The 17,551-nt window shown below is 46.9% G+C and overlaps 1 protein-coding gene across 1 annotated transcript in view; it reads right to left on the bottom strand.

Moving 5' to 3' along the window:
• The window catches only part of PLB1 (phospholipase B1), a 191,824-nt gene that overhangs the window by 113,524 nt on the left and 60,749 nt on the right, over positions 1 to 17,551 (bottom strand). The window contains exons 20-21 of the mRNA XM_063919416.1: positions 9,897 to 9,962; positions 9,010 to 9,110 (exon numbers count right to left, since the gene is read on the bottom strand). Coding sequence (XP_063775486.1) covers positions 9,010 to 9,110; positions 9,897 to 9,962 — 167 coding nt within the window. The remainder of the gene's footprint in view (positions 1 to 9,009; positions 9,111 to 9,896; positions 9,963 to 17,551) is intronic.

Raw genomic sequence — 17,551 nt, 5'->3', positions numbered from 1 at the left:
TTGGCTAAGGCACATTGACCTTTCCATGGGATATCTAATCTAGTTCTGAGTTTTAAATCTCCACAGATATAATAAATGTCCCCTAGGGACTTGGTTTGATTAACTAGGATGGTGTTACGTGTTTCTGAGCAGTATCCAGGAGGAAAATTTTTAAAATCCTTGCCAGAGTGGCTAGTGGAGTTGTAGCAGGTGTAGTTACCTGGGTATATGGTTATTGTGTTACCAGGGTTGGGGTTTTTTGAGAGTATGGGGTATTCCTTTTTCCACATTTCACATTGGCTGTCATTGGTTTTGGTGCCGTTGTAAAGGCTGAAAAAACAACTTTCTTGTTCTAGGGGTATATTAAGGGGCACGGTGCCTAGGTGAGCCCTAGATCTGCTACAAACATAGCAGTTACTTTTATTATGTTTATTGGCGCTATATTTCATCCATTCTAACCAGAAATTGATGTCAGAGAAACCAGTTTCAATAGCTAGGATGTCTTCAAAGGTGGGATTGTTAATGGCTATCATATCCTTGAAGGTAGCTATATGAGGCCTTAGGGGTTTACCTTGGGGGATAGCCTTAGACTGATACGCTGGATTGTTAAACATGTCCCATAAATGAAAGCTTTGCCTTTCGCTATAGTACCCTGTTCCCCACCATATTCCAACTACATAGGTACCATTATCTGCTCTGCTGGGGCGTTCTATGTTTAATCTGAACCTATATGCACTTAGGCCCTCGTCCATCTTAAAGATAGACATTCTAGAGAGTAGAGGTATTCCATCAGGTTGGCTCCATCTATTTAAAGCGTCTGATGGTCTGTACCCCCAGTCAATTCCTGTGTTCCACCCCACAGATCCCCAGGAATCACAGTTGTATCCCCACCATGAATCAGTAACACAAATATAAACTGTCTCAGATATTCCTGATTTTCTTTTTTTGTGTATAGAGTGTTTTGCTTCAGCAAGCTTGGAGAACATAAAGTAATCTAAGACATAGGTGGCTACGTGTGTGTTGGAGGAGTTATACCATAAGGTGGTCACCCCTTCCTTTTGTGAGATGTTAACCTCAGTTCTTACAGGGAAGTGTTAGGACTGTGATGAGGGTTAGGATAACACATGCCCAGCGGGGTCCGTGGTTCACAATCATCTTCTCCATGTGTGAGGTCATCTTGGTTGGAGGTCAGTGCTGTCTGCCCCCGTTAGTACCTCTCCTCGTTGGAGGTCAGGGCTGTCTGCCCCCGTTAGTACCTCTCCTGGACTTGCTTCGCGGTTTGGGCTGGGTATCTTCTTTACTCGGGATGCATGTATCCACGTGGGCCCCTCTTCAGTAAGGACAGCCGTCCTGGTCACTGCCACGACTTCCGTCTCTGGACCATAGGTGAAATCTCCTGGACCTTTATTCCTCGGGAGCACCTTCACAACGACTCTGTCTCCAACCTGGAAAGGGTGTGTTGATTCCTGTGGGTTAGAAGGATTTTTACAAACAACCTTGTGTTCAATTTCATCTAGTTTCGTTATAAGGGACCTGACGTATTCTTCCCTTATGAGCTCTAAGTCTCCTTCCTGTACTACTAATGGTTTCTTAGCCCAAGGTGTGGGAAAGGGTCTTCCCATGAGTATTTCAAAGGGTGAATAACCTAGGGTCTTTTGAGGAGTCATTCTGATTTCAGCTAGGATGATAGGGAGGGCTTGCTTGAGGTATACATGGTTTCCCCTCTTTGCAGATTAATCCTGTTTTAGGATTCTTCTGCATTATTGGAAACAACCAATCAGCTAAATCTTTGGGGGAGGCAGAAACTTGGAGTTCAGTAAATAGATACTGATCATCTATCATGGGTGGGGTTATGACGGCCATGGCTTGGTATGCGGAGTCATTTGGTCTAGCACAAGAGCCGTCAACAGAAACATGGTCAGAGCCAGGAACAGGTATGGGGGACATGTCCAGTCTGGGAGATGTCTCAGTCTCTATGGTCAGACAGCAGTCATGGTCGTCGGGCAAGTCATCTTGGGGACCTTTGAGACTAAGAAGAGCGTTTAGAATAGGGGCAGGACCTGAAGTTGTATTAGCATACTTGATGGTGAGGGAGGGATTTCCCAGCAATTGTACTTCATAGCCACTAAGGCGTTGGGCAGACATGTGTTGTGTATGTAATCCTTTAAGAATGGCCAAAACATCATGGGCTGTGTGAAGTACAGTGGTGTGTCCTAGGGTGAGTGTAGTTGCCATTTCAGCTACCATTGCACAGGCCGCTAGTGCCCGAAGACAGGCAGGCATACCTTGGACCGACACAGGCATTACTTTGGAAAAGAATGCCACGGGGCGCAGCTTGCCTCCATGAAATTGAGTCAGTACCCCCGCCATGGTTTTACAGTTGTCCCTTGCATATAAATGAAACGGCAGTACATAGTTTGGGAGGCCCAGTGCCGGACTTTTTACCAACATACATTTTAGACTTTCATATGCAGTTAACATTTCTTGTGACCATTGAATCTGTTTAGGTTTGTCATTGAGAGTGGCTTGTCTCAAGATATTGTCATAGTAGGAACAATCAGATATCCACTGTCTGCAATAATTAATCATGCCCAGAAAGGATAGCATTTCGTTCTGAGTGGTTGGGGTGACCAGGCCCAGTACAGACTGAATGCGTTGTGGACTGATTTTCCTTTCTCCCTTTGTAAGTACAAAACCTAGATAATCAACATGCTTTTTACACCATTGCATTTTTGTTTTAGACACATTCACAGAGCCAGTTTAACAGTGATATACCATCCTCTCGGCAGGCCTCCTCCGTTTGACTACAGAGAAGCAGATCATCTGCATACTGTAGCAGGACAGAACCATAGGGGGGGTGCCAGGGAACTGCTTGCCCTCAAAAGAAAAAGCAAAAAGTAATTGTGTCTGAGGGTCCACTGGTATGCTGAAAAATGCATTTTTTAAATCAATTACTGAAAAAAAAATGCAGCGTGTACAGGGATGGCTGAAATGAGTGAGTTTACATCAGGTACAATGGGTGCAATAGGAACAATTAGCTGATTAATTGCTCTAAGATCTTGCACAAACCTTATAGTCCCATCTGATTTAGCTACAGGGTTAACTGGTGTGCAGTATGGGGATACTACATGTTTGAGAATTCCTTGCTTTAGGAATTGTTGTACCATGGGTCTAAGACCCTCTATCTTTTCTTGTGACAAAGGGTACTGTTTGTGGTACACTGGCTGTGAGTCTGGTTTTGAGTGTGGCCTTGTATGGTGTGCAAGATATCAGTCCTGTGTCGAAGGGACCTTCTGCCCACACAAGGGGGTCTATTGTATCTAGTTCAGTGGTCTCAGTGAGCACGGGGAAGTGTGGTGAGGTTATGTCCATACCCCTACCAGTAGGGGTGATGGTTATCTGTAGTTCAGTAAGGAGGTCTCCTCCCAGCAAGTTAACTGGACAGTCAGGTATGACAGTGATTGAGTGAGTCCCTATGTAATGTCCCCGTGGTGTGTCAATAGGGATAGGTACAGTGGAGTAAGCTTTTGTGGGTATGCCATTGATTCTCATTGAAGGAGCGGACTTTCTCAGGGGCCCATGGTACTGGTCCCTGCACAGAACACTGGTGGTGGCCCCGCTGTCAATCAGGAATGGGACACTTGTTCCATTGACACCTTGATTGATCATTGGGGGTTCCTTCCAGTGTTCTGTGAGCTGCATGAAAGTCGGGACACCCTCCTCCGGGCCCCGTCAGCGGGGCTGTCCCTACCAGTCAATCTGGAACCTTGGGGGGTCCCTGGGAACGTTGCTAAGGGGGGCAGATTCAGTTGATGGCTGCCTAGGTTTGTTAAGGGGGTAGGGGCAGTCCCTAGCCCAGTGTCCATCCTTGCCACAGTTAAAGCAGGATGTATGTCATCTGTTTGGAGGTGCAGGGGGACCCCTATTATGTGGGGTGTCCCGCTGGGGGCGAGGGTTCCTGTGTTGCCTCCGGAGGTTCTGAAAACTGTGGGTCAGTACGTTTTGAGTAGTCTTTTTAATGTCAAAACAGCCTGCTGCTTCCTTCTCATATAAATGTTTACTGAATTCCTCAATGTTGTCTGAGGTCCAACTAGAAACACTTTGTTTTACTGTCAAGGTCACAGAAGGCAGCAGGTTGTTTATAAATGTGGAAATAAGTAAGCTGTCAGTATTTACTAGGGTGAGACCTGCTTCCTCTGACCAGCATTTTTTAAATCTCTTCCAGAATTTAGTCACATTCTCACTAGGTTTCTGTTTGCAAGCTACTGCTAGGGACGAGCGGGTTTTAAACACTGCGTCCAGATGTTCACTCAGTTCATCCCACTAAATTGTCTAGCCAGGGGTTAACAAAGTAGTAATTTGTAGGGGAGACACGAGCAACATATTCCTTGCAGGTCTCTCCCGGGAGGGGAGGGGGGTATTCAGTCTCTTTACTCTGATCTGATCCCATATTACCAATAAGTAACTAACGTGTCTAAACTGAATTAATAACAATCTTTATCATAAAAAAAAACATAGATTGTTCCAAACACAGTGTCATATAGTGCGTGTACACTTACCACCCACGCAATATATTTCTAAAAGAATTCACAAATAACAGGGAAGGGGAACAATAGTCTATGTATGCATTCAGCTGATCTGATCATAGATCATTGGTAACATGTGGGAGTGCATATTTCCTACACAAACTACCGGGAACAGAAAACAACAACAGTACAACTTGTGATACCAAATGTACGTACACTTACCACCCGTACAATTAATATCTCTGCAATCGTGGACAATGTTATTTGTTACAAATCAACTTTCAAATGTACTTAAAATCACTGTAAACAACAATGTCCTCTGAGACTCAGCGTCCGTGCACTTACCACCCGTTCACTGAGTGTCCTTAATAGAAAAATTACAATATGAGTACTTATAAGACAGACATACAAATATTTAGGTGATCAAATCGAGGAGGCGTTGTTATTTGGACCCCTGGTCCATCTATGGTATCCCGGATACCTGTTTATGACGCCTTAAATACGTGGACCCCTGGTCCTTCTATGGTATCCCTGATACCTGCTTGTGGACCCCTCGTCCTTCTATGGTATCCCTGATACCTGTTTGTGGACCCCTGGTCCTTCTATGGTATCCCTGATACCTGTTTATGGCGCCTTAAAAAGAAATCCTTTACATAAAACTACGTAACATTAAGTCCCGGACTTAAATATTACCTTGTCACGTGTTCCCGGAACACGGAGTGAGTTCAGATCCAGTAGATGGTCGCAATCCCTTAGCGGACAAGACAGACAACAAAATTCTCTATCTTACCGATCAGGGGACGATCGGCTGGATCCCGGACCTAGCCCCCAGCTGTTAGGAATTAACCCTTTTTGTGCCCCCTCGATTTGATGACCTCTTTGGTACCAGTGAGAGTAAATCTTAACGCTATGTAAAGAATTCCGAGTCAATGGTTAAGAATCACTCTGGTTTATTATAAGGTTAACAATGGTTTATAAAGACGACGTACATGGGTGTAACTGACATGTGTTACACTCTTATTGGCTCGTTAGTAGTTACTAGGCAGAAGACAGAGATAGTACATCAGGCGGATTTCCATATATGGGTTTTCTGCAAGCGTCTCAAGCATCTACGAAAGTTTGTAACACAGGATATTTGGTAACACACAGAAGTAGAAATAACAAGTTTGATCTGGTATGGAACTGTCCTTGGAGATGAGGCATAAACAAGCCTTGTAATGTATGAACAGATAAGGGTATCCTGTAGAGAGTGCGTACGTGTCTATTCAAGCACATAACAGTTCATATAGCATGTTTAACCCTTCACCGCCACTATCCATTATCTCCCCCAAACGGTTCCTGACTGTCAATCACTTTGCGAATAAATCTTCACCACAAGTGGCATCGCTAAGGTACAGATGTGTCCGTTTACAGCCTAACGCAGTAAGCGAATCACGGGAATAGCGGGTCGAGTGCGTATGCCCAATCTCGTTATGTGTTGACTTCAATGGGGACAGTGGTGGGTGTGAATTCACGTGGTATGTCGCAATGTGTACGCATCGTCGTACACTACAGAACACTGCTATACAGTATACACAGCTAAGATGTAACAGCACACATCTGTACCTCGGCGCGTGCCCATGTGCAATGCAACCAGGACGTATGCGCAGTGCAACCAGGACGTATGTGCAGTGCAACCAGGATGTATGTGCAGTGCAACCAGGATGTATGTGCAGTGTAACCAGGACGTATGCGCAGTGCAACCAGGAAGAATGAGCAGTGTAACCAGGAAGTATGCGCAGTGTAACCAGGAAGTATGCACAGTGTAACCAGGAAGTATGCGCAGCCAGACGATTATTGCTCAGCTCCGTAGATATCATCACTACATACATCTCTGACTAGGGCAGAATGCACCAAAGGGGATAGTAGAGGTGGAAACCACACCAGGGCCCAGTGACTATAAGGCCCCCATTGTGTCAGCTCAGTGTTTTTAGCGATTAGTGTGTTCTGTGTTGTGTGTGTATGTGTGTGTGTGTGTGGGGGGGTGGTACAGTTCATAGCAACGTACCGTCAAACACCACCCAGCTGTGCACATTACCGCTGGGTTATTCTGAAGACCATCTTGACTCATTCTCCCTTGTTCTGGAGGCACTTTGGAATTGTATGTCCCCCCATTGTGACTACACTGAATGAGGATCTCGGCTGGTGGAAGCGTTACAGGGCGATTGAACGACGTGTGCTCGCTCTGTACATTAACCCTTACTAATCAGAAGTTCTCAGTAAATGACGCCAGTCACCTCGGTCTGCCCTCTTCATCGGGGCAGGGTTTACACTCAGGAACCAGCTCTGAGATTGATAAGGTGTCACAGATGTCTTATTTTAACCCCTTGCTGAGATCTTATCCATGTTATCATTTTTTGTGCTGTCAAACAACCTCTATCTCTGCCCTACACTTTGAGCCTCATTGTATTGACTTATTTTTACAAGCACATTGGTGTACCGTGACTGATATGGGGTTATATGTGTGCTCTCCGCTAGTCATTACTCTACAAGGCAGATAGAACGTATTTCTGTTTGCTGAAGAAATACAAGATTTATAAAGGAATGGGGCGATGATTGCTGCCTTGCATTACGTGCAGGAATATTTGCCCGTATGAAGCCTTTTAAGCATCTACTGTATGATTTCCATTTCGCCGGGTCCGTGCAGTTGGTTTCAACATTATCCGTGCGTACCTGATGCTTGGTCCAGGGCCGTACCTGGGCGTCCAGTGCCCCATGTAAATTAAAGGACTCGACGTGTAATTACGCAGTTATGTAGATGCGCCCTGTCCAACTTGAGACTGAGGGGTTTATGCAATTGCGGTCGAATTCCCGAAAATGTCGAAAAACGGGACATTTTTGCAAAAAAAGAAAATCGACAATGCAATTCAGTACTTTCCGTCAAAAAAACGGACTTTCCAAATTCGATTGAAGGGGTCCCCACTCCCCCAGGGTACCCCGGCCAGGGGTGACTAGTTGGATATTTAATGCCACGGCCACAGGGCGCTGTATAAAAGTGACTCCCGGCTGTGGCATTATCTGTCCAGCTAGTGGAGCCCGATGCTGGTGTAAAAAATACGGGGGACCCCTACTCTTTTTGTCCCCCGTATTTTTTGCACCAGCACCAGGCGCAGAGCCCGGTGCTGGTTTTAAAAATATGGGGGATCCCCTGTCATTTCCCCCCCCGGATTTTTAGAACCAGGACCGGCTCGAAGAGCCCGAGGCTGGTTATGCTTTGGAGGGGGGACTCCACGCAATTTTTTTTCGGGTTTTTTACCGTTTTATTCGTTTTTTTATTAATCGGATCAAAATCCGTCAAATCGGCCGTTTTTCGACAGCGGGACTGTCGAATCCGTTTTTTATTGAATATGTTGAATTCCGGCACCCACTTGCCGGAATTCGACGGTCGAATTGTGTCGATTTAAAAAACGGGCGAAAAATTGCCGCGATTCGCCGCTAATCGCATATACCCCTATGTGAGAACTCCCTGTTACAGTATACTTGCCGACTTTTAAGCTGACCCCTCCAGGTTGGCACTACGAGAAGTGTGTCATGGCATGATCGAGTCATTGTGGCCCCATCCCCCTGTGTAGGGCCATGATGATGCGAATCAGTGTGAAACGCGTCATCTCCCTGCCGGACCACCCACTACATTCTGGAAGTGGGCTGACAGATGGCATATGCTATGGAAGACTTGCCTACTTCTATGTGAGCCTTCTAGATGATCCCGAGATTAGGTAAGTATCCATTGTACCTCCTCAGTGGCAGGCAGAGAAACGCCTGGTATTTGTACAACCCTGAATTGCCCTTAGATGCATACATTTGGTTCTCGAGAATGTGCAATGCAATGCAAAAACAAACAAAAAAAAGTTTGCCAAATAATATTCTGTTCAGCCAGGGCCGGATTAAGTACTCGGCGGGGCCCAGGGCACCCAAGATAGGCCAGTCAGCAACCACCCCCCAGCTTGACCCGCCACTTGCCTCCCCCCTCCACCCCAACGTGGTCGACCACCGGCAACAGGAGCCGTGGGGGGGGGGACACTACAGAAGGGAGAGTAGATTCAAGGTAGCCGGGAGGGAGAATTCCATGCTGCCAGGGGAGGAGTGCAGTATGTCACATGCCGGTGGCTGTGTGATGTCCCGCATGTGGCTATGCATGCGGCTCCCTCCCCCTACTCTTTGGCAGCACGGGGACTGATGTAGGCAATCTACAGCCTCCGCTGCTGCCAGGAGAGCTGATGTTGGCGGAGGTGGCTGGAGAGTGGAGACAGCAGCACCAGAGCAGGGCAGAGCAGCTCCAGTTGGGGGGGCCCTTAAGACAGGGGGGCCCAGGGTACTGACTCCATGGGACCCCCTTAATCCGGCTCTGTGTTCAGCTGTGCATTGGCCCCAAAGGGTCTACACCTATGTATGAGGTGTCTGAGAGATGCTGCACTCTATTGTACTAATACACTTGTTGAGGACCACAGATCACCACACGACTGACCTCATCATCCGTCGCGGACAGTAAGTTCTCTTATCATCGTACAGAGCTTTCAGTGTCAAAATGTCCAGAATTGTCACCAGGTTCACAAACATCCGCGGGACCTGTTGTGTAAGAGAAACATGGTTTTAACTCATATTGGGGGGGAGAGAAGTATCAAACGGTATCCGTTCACATGGTCGACCATGTTATGGTCGACAGTCATTAGGTCGACCACTATTGGTCGACATTGACATGGACACATTGTCGACACATGAAAATGGTCGACACATGGAAGGTCGACACATGAAAAGGTCGACATGAGTTTTTTGACTTTTTTTTCTTTTGGGGAACTTTTCCATACTTTACGATCCATGTGGACTACGATTGGAACGGTAATCTGTGCCGAGCGAAGCGGTAGCGGAGCGAAGGCACCATGCGAGGGGACGCGGTGCACTAATTGGGGTTCCCAGTCACTTTACCCAAAAAACGACACAAAAAAATGTTAAAAAACTCATGTCGACCTTTTCATGTGTCGACCTTTCATGTGTCGACCATTTTCATGTGTCGACCATGTGTCAATGTCCACCATGTCAATGTCGACCAATAGTGGTCGACCTAATGACTGTCGACCATTCATACCGGAACCGTATCAAACACTGGAGAAAGAAGTTTCCCGTAGCAACTAATAAGCTTCTGTAATTTCCTAGACTGTGCTACTGTATATAATTGACAGATTCTGATTGGCAGCTTTGTGCAACTTCATGATTTTATCGCTCTCCAAGGCTTAATACATCTCACCTAAAGACAGTTAAGATTTTTATATGAAAAATATCAGGGACAAGCTCCGGCATTTTTGGAGATTGGAGGCATTTTTGGTGTTGATGATGCATCCTGCCTGCCCAGTTTACCTCTGTTTGCAAGTAGTCCAGGGCTTGCTTGATGCGGTAGACAAACTGTTCTGGAGAACGGGATATCTGTTAGATTAGAAGATTAAAATAAATGAGTTAGAACTTGTTCCCTGGCTTTGGACAGGTTTTTACCCTTGTAGACTTAGACAATAAATAGATGGCAACTAAGAAACGGTCATTTCTCTGGAGAATAAACGACACTCAGCTGTGTACACTGATATGTAACTTGTGGGCAAAAAGGTCACACAAACATCTCTTCATCACAACAAAACACATCCTCGACCAATTATGTTTCCATAATAGAAATGTTCCAATTCCCATAGCAGTTATTGTTTTACCATGTTATCTTTCACGGATGTCTGTTTCATACTTGCCTACTCTCCCCCGGAAGTTGCGGGAGACTCTCAATATATCAGGTAGTCCCCTGCACCCCTGGAAGAATGGCCGTATCTCCCACATACCACCCAGTTCCTAGTGAAGCGGGCAGGATAAGGAGATTGTGCAGGGAATCGCAGCTCCGGATGGAGGAGGTGGATCAAAAATATGCAAAATATCATAATTTAGCCCAGTCCTTTCCTTGCAGATCTGCGAATTGCAGCATTTTGCCACTACAGTGGTGGGGTCTAGTGACGTTACAGCACCATCCTCCAAAAAGGCCAACAGTGTCTCCTCTCCAAGCTTCTCCAGGAGAGGAGACCTAAAATGTAGGCAAGTGTGATTGTAAAGGGACCCATGGCTCCAGCTGAAGCAGGGAGTGAAGCGCCTGAAACTGGGATCTTTGATAAGACATCTGCTTATTTAGGAACTGCCAGAACCACAGTAGCACTGGCAGCAGGGCAGGAATCTTAAGACCAGAATCTGGACCAGAATAGGGACCTGGAACCAGCATCCATTGGAATCTAGAACCAATCATGTGAAACTCAGCCCCAGAAACTGAATCCAGGAACTCAGAGCTGGAACCCAATACTGGGTACTCAGAGAGATACAGCCAACAGGAACTCAAAACCAAAATAAGATAAAACTGGAAAAAAGAACTGAGGCCAGGAGTGATGAACTCAGGACTACAGGCGCACAGATCTGGAGTCTTGCACTGATACGCAGAACCTGAAATGGACCTTGAGACTTAGCACTTAGCCCCAGCTACCAGATACCCATACCATAGAGATCTGTCACATACACCGATAGTGTGCAAGCAGATGAACCAGTTACTTGTAGCACTTGCAGGGAACAGACAAGTGCAGTGCAAGTGGGACTATGGGGGTCATTCCGAGTTGATCGTAGCTGTGCTAAATTTAGCACAGCTACGATCATGAACTCAGACATGCGGGGGGACGCCCAGCACAGGGCTAGTCCACCCCGCATGTCAGTGCAGGCCCCCCCGCAGAAGTGCAAAGGCATCGCACAGCAGCGATGTCTTTGCACGTCAAGAGTAACTCCCAGCCAGCGCAGCTTTAGCGTGCTGGCCGGGAGCTACTCGTCGCTCCCCGGGCCGCAGCGGCTGCGTGTGACGTCATGCAGCCGCTGCGGACCACTCCCCGCACGGTTCGGCCATGCCTGCATTGGCCGGACAACGCCCACGAAACGTCCAAACGCCGCCGTTCACCCCCGCGCGCCCATCGACCGCCTCTGCCTGTCAATCAGGTGATCGTACCACAGCGGCGGGCGGCCATGCGGCGCCAGCACATGTGCAGTTCTGACCCGATCGCTGCGCTGCGAAAAACTGCAGCGTGCGATCAGGTCAGAATGACACCCTATAAGCGCAGGGTAAAGAAAAAAGCAAAATAAGACAATTAAAGGACAAATGAATTTAGACAAAATAATTAATATGGTGTCCACTGAACTGTGTTTCCCTTGGCCCACATAATAAATACTGCGCTGTCTACGACTACGAATTCGCCTGCCAAAGCTGAAAGTAAAGTAGGTTGGTTGCAGTGTTGGACAAGGGCAGCCCTGAGTCATTTTAATGACTTTGGCCTGATTTTGAGGCATGTGCATATCCGTAAGCCGCCGCTTCTGGCGAATTTGAGCAAACTAAGGACTATGGGGAGATGTATCAAACCGTATATGAGTAAATGTACATGAAATAGACCAATGGTTGAATAGACAAATGATTTCACTGTGGCATTTCCCATTGTCACCCGCTGTTACATGCACAGTCATCATCAAACAGGAAACCGTTAGTGAACTTGGGAATAACGTGAGTGTAACTAGCGAGGACGATATCTCTGACAGAACAATAGTGATTGAGGTGTCAGTTACTTATTAAATAGCTTATCCTGTTATCTTCAGAAATTACAGATAAAGTAGCCGTTATCGTCCATGTGCGGACTGTAAATTACGGGCATTATGTACTATTTTCAGCTGAAAATTCTCAGAAATTACGTAATACGTATGTATGTCCTAAAACAAGGAGGCTTGTGGGAATGCTGTGGCAGGTCCTGCTGGAGTCAAGAGAGAGAGGGGCTGCAGGCCAGTGTTAGCACAAGTAACAGTCTGACTGGGTAACAGCACAGGGCATTTAATTATATGGGGCACCAAAATGGCATTCATTTACCTCAAAGATGACTTACAGGGGCAGCCCAGTCAGGGGCGTTTCTACAGAGGAGGAGGCCCATGTGCACGTCCGGGTGGGCCCCCTCCTCTGCACGGCGCTGTAGACTCCGGCATTGTGTCTGAGTCTACTACTCATGCGCAGGTCTCCGGAAACATGGCGCCCGTCATGATCCGGAGACCATTTTGGCTGCGATTTCCGGCGCGATCACAGCTCCCGGCACTGGACTCCAGAAAGGTAAGTATTAAAATGGGTGCGGTGTGGGCCCACCTGGACCCAGGGGCCCGTGTCCACCGCATCCATTGGACCCATTTTAGAAACGCCAATGTGCCCAGTGACAGGTGCCACCTGAGTAATCCGTGCTCAAGGGTGTACAAAGAGCACTGTGACCAGTGCTGCCACCAAGGGCCCAACGCCAAGGGGTTTGTGAAGCTGCTGCCTCAGCAGCACATGTCTCCAGCTTGTGAGGTGCCTGCTGCCTGGAGAGGCACCCAAGCCCTGTTAGTGGTGAAATTGGAGTGCGCTATTGTCCAGTCTCCCTACCCTATCCCAAGATGGCCTCCGAGATCTCTACTGAGCATGTGCAGGGGCCATCTTGTCTTTACTGTGTACAGTGACATGGTAGGAGTCAGTCGTCTCCTGCTTAGCTCCTATGAGAACCCTGGTTATTATCTGCTTTAAAGCTGTTCCAGCATCCCTGCACCCACTTGCAGAGTGCTTCGCCTATAACAGTCCCCTTTCCCGGAACAACAATCGTTCACTGGTACTCGGTAACCGCCAGGACTTCAACTCTATGTAGTGTAAGCTCAAGATCCCAGACACATATTTTCGAAGGGAACAGGATACCTCTACTAAAACCATACAGAAAACAGCATGCCACATATTCAGTATATCATGAGCAATCTTTACTGAAGAGTAAGCTAACCAGTCTTCCAAATAGCCTATTAAATGTTCTGCTGGACAATTCTCAAAAATAAAGTATTTTCCACAACAGAGAAATTGTTTTTTTTTTTGCATGTATAAGTAAATGCCTTGTATATAAATATTGCACTCTAATAGCACAGTAGAGATAGGAATTGATAATTAGTAGCAAGTTTTCTGTATGCATAAATCAATGCCTTGTAGAGAAATACTGCACTATTCTTTTCAATAGCACCAGTAATTTGCCCAGCTGCAAGATACTGAGTAGATCTTCAGAATATTCCAGATAAATCGCAGCTGTAAGGAAATGTCACACAGTGCTTTTCAACCATATCACTGTAGTAAGATACTTTTTTATAAAGTATTTTTATTCAGTAAAATGAAGAGAAAGGTACAGACATTGCAGACCAATAGCACAGCACATCACATCACATCACATATATCGGTCATATCGGAGCTTCATTAATACTATCAGTCACCATCATCGGATCAACTGCCATATCTATAAGGAGATGATCATGCATTTTGATTTTACTGTCTTTTATGGTCCGCAAGATCTGCAGCCATTATGTACACCTCAATTAATTTTTTATTAATTTTTGCCCATAAGCTACCCAAAAATAAAATAAAAAAAATAAAAATATATATATATAAAAAAAAAAAAAACAGGAACCAATAAACAGAACAAACATACCTAAGAGAGAACAAAGAATAGTAAACGCCTAGCTAGAAGCGTATGGAGGATCGATCATCTGATTCAGCTGCACAATATTCCCATGTATGCTAGACGAGCCCGCAGGGCTCCAGTGCCAACCATTTTAAATGAATATTTTAAGCTTTAAGTTAGTCATGTGGTATTGCTTCAGTTCGCGTTGCAGTTATAATTATAATTAAGGGACCAGTTGGGAATGGGGAGAGTTCAGCCATGGAGACCAGACTCTCTCGAATTTGGCTGAAGCGTTTTGCTTCATATATACATATCTTTCTTTGAATATTGTATCGTTAACCAGGATCTTAAGCGCAGATATTAAAGGGCCACCAGGGGCCATCCAGAGTCTCGCAATGCAAACCTTAGCCAAGGCACATACATTGCGAGCATAGAGACCCACCGAAACGGGCACAGAAGTAGAGCCCGCCATCCCCAAAATACAAAACTGCGGGGTAAGCAGTCCGCCAGTCACTCCCGTATTCTCCAGGATTGACCTAACTCCCGACCAGAACATCCGCAGCCTCGGGCAGTCCCACACCAGATGCCAGAATGTACCCTCCTCCACCCCGCACTTAGGACACATGCCGGTCCCACCAGCCCCAAAAGTAGCCAACCTAGTTGGAGTTATATAAGTTCTATGTAGAATGAAAAATTGAATTTGCTGATATCTGAGAGACTTGGTAACTGTAGCAGGATATTCCAGAGCAAGGGTCCAGTCCTCCTCAGTTATTGGACCTAAATCATCCTCCCACCTTCCACGGAGACGTGTCAGAGGGTCCGCATGGAGTTTAGTTAGGAGATATCCATACGCAAGGGAGACCATTTTAGCCCGACCCAGTGTAGCCACAAAGGTCTTTATGGGAAATGGGAGGATTCGTGGGGGGGACTCAGCAAATTGGGACTGGAGGGCATGACGGAGCTGAAGATATCTGAAAAAGTAGGAGTTGGGTAAATCAAACTCATCTTTCAGCTGCTGAAAGGATTTGAATACACTATCTATGTAGAGCTGAGATATAGAAACCACCGATCTAGGGGCCCAGACCTCCCGTCCCTCAAGTGCATGTAGTTCAGGAAGCCAGTCAGAGTACCAAAGGGGGGTATCTGGGTCCAGGTCGTCGTACCCCAAGAGAACTCTCAGGGCCCGCCAAATCTTTAAGGCCTGGAAAATAATAGGGGGGAGAAAACGAGCCATGTTCCCACTTAGCAGCACCTGCAAAGGAGATAGGTGGGGGAAGTAGCAGCGAATAAATTCACAGTGTAAAGAATCGGCGTTAGAATCTTGCGCCCATATACTAATATGAGTCATCTAAGCAGCGTAGTAATATATCTGAAAATTAGGCAGAGCCAGGCCGCCGTCAGAACGCTGCCTGGTAAGGGTATTCAACTGTATTCTGGGTCTCCTGTTGGCTCATATCAGTGAGGACAAAACGCTATTCAATTTCCTAAAAAATATTGGGAAGATATAGACCGGGGACTGGAGAATAATGTATAAAAGTTTAGGTAGTATAATCATTTTTATGAGATTGACCCTGCCAGAGACCGTCAGTGGAAGCCTACACCAAGTCTTGGATTTGCTGATGACCCACTGCAGGGTTGGGTCCAGATTCAAGGGGATATAATCAGAGGGGTCATTAGTTATTTGGATTCCAAGGTATTTAAATTGTGTTGTCCAACACAGTGGCAGGGAGACTCTGGGAACAGTAGGAGGGGAGCCCAGGACTGGCATAATGTATGATTTGGACCAGTTAATTCTAAGGCCCGAATGAGCTCCAAAGCTCTCTATCACCCGCAGCAAAATGGGCATTGACTTGGTGTAGTCTTGCAAGAACAGCAACATGTCGTCTGCGTAAAGAGCTATTCTATCTTCCCGTGAGCCTGTACATATTCCTGTGATATCTGGATGCGATTTTACCAAACATGCCAATGGCTCGATGGCCAAGGCGAACAGCGTGGGGGAGAGGGGGCAGCCCTGTCTAGTACCTCGGGAAAGCTGAAAGGGCTGGGATACATAGCCATTCACCAAGATCCTGGCACTAGGATGTTGGTACAGCAATTTAGTCCATCTAATAAAGTTGGGCCCGAAGCCCATACGTGCCATCACCTCCCATAGATAAGCCCATTCAATGCTGTCAAAAGCCTTGGCTGCGTCTAACGAGACCACAGCCGAGTCAGAAGGGGAGTCATGTGGGAGTTGCAAAATGGTATTTAGTCTACGCAGGTTAATAGATGTGGACTTCCCTGGCATGAAGCCAGTCTGGTCCAAGTGAACGAGGGAGGTGATTACTGTGTTAAGCCGTATTGCCAATATCTTTGCCAGGATCTTAGCGTCATTGGGAATCAGGGAGATCGGCCTATAGGAGTCTGGAGACCTAGGGTCCTTATCGGGTTTTGGAATCACTATTATAATTGCCTCTGACATAGAGAGGGGGAGCTCGTTACTGGCAAATATATCCAAGTATAGGGCATGAAGTCTGGGCCCCAAAAAATCAATATGATTCTTGTAGACCTCAGAGGGAATCCCGTCAGACCCCGGAGCCTTGCCACTAGGGGACATGCCAATGGCCGCAGTCACCTCCTCGAGCGTCAAGGGCGCCTCCAGCTGTTCACAGGCCCCAGAGGAAAGTGCGGGCAACTCAATACCCCCCAGGTAACATGATAGATCTAGAGTAGAGCACGTCAATTGTGAGCTATATATCTCTGAGTAATAGGATCTAAATAACTGCGCAATGTCTGGCGTGGTGTCAACAATGGAGCCATCCCCACCATACATCCGGGCAATCGTAGACCCAGGACGATCATAGTGTATCAGGCGAGCCAGGAGTCCCCCCGTCCTATCAGCCTGCATATAAATATTAGTGGCTTTAAAAAGGAGGGAGCGTGAGTTTTTATCGGACAGGTGAGCCATCCAAGCCGACTGGGCCGCCAACCAGCGTACCTTCGTCGCTGGGGCACCATCTAGCAAGTATTGGGATTCTAGTCCCCTGGCATCTCCCTCAAGAACCCGTTCTCTCTCCCTTGAGGACATTTTATGAGCCGCTATGCGTCTAATATAGGTACCTCTCAAAAACGCCTTAAATGAGTCCCAAACTATCGTACCCGGGGCTGACCCTACGTTATCATTAAAATATCCCCCCCACTGTGTCTCCAGGTCGCCACAGTCACCCAGTTGGGTCAACCAAGAGGGGTGCAGCTTCCAGTAAGAGTGTCCCCTCTGACCCCCCACAGCAATGGTCATCAACATAGGAGAGTGGTCAGAGACCCCTCGAGCCTCATAGTGGATGTCAATGATCCCAGGGACAAGGGCAGGGGACACCAAAATCAGGTCAATCCTGGAGAAGGAGCCATGAGTACTGGAAAAACAGGAGAACTGACGGGCCGCAGGGTGACGGAGTCTCCACGGATCCACCCACTGCAAACTATCCAAGAAATCCGCAAATTTGGTAGGGCCACCACCCGCCAGCGCAACATTCGGGG

This window comes from Pseudophryne corroboree, chromosome 4, assembly GCF_028390025.1.
Source record: "Pseudophryne corroboree isolate aPseCor3 chromosome 4, aPseCor3.hap2, whole genome shotgun sequence".
NCBI classification, from domain to species: domain Eukaryota; kingdom Metazoa; phylum Chordata; class Amphibia; order Anura; family Myobatrachidae; genus Pseudophryne; species Pseudophryne corroboree.
The sequence above is the reverse complement of the archived record's forward strand: the minus strand, read 5'-3'. Positions and strand labels throughout refer to the sequence as shown.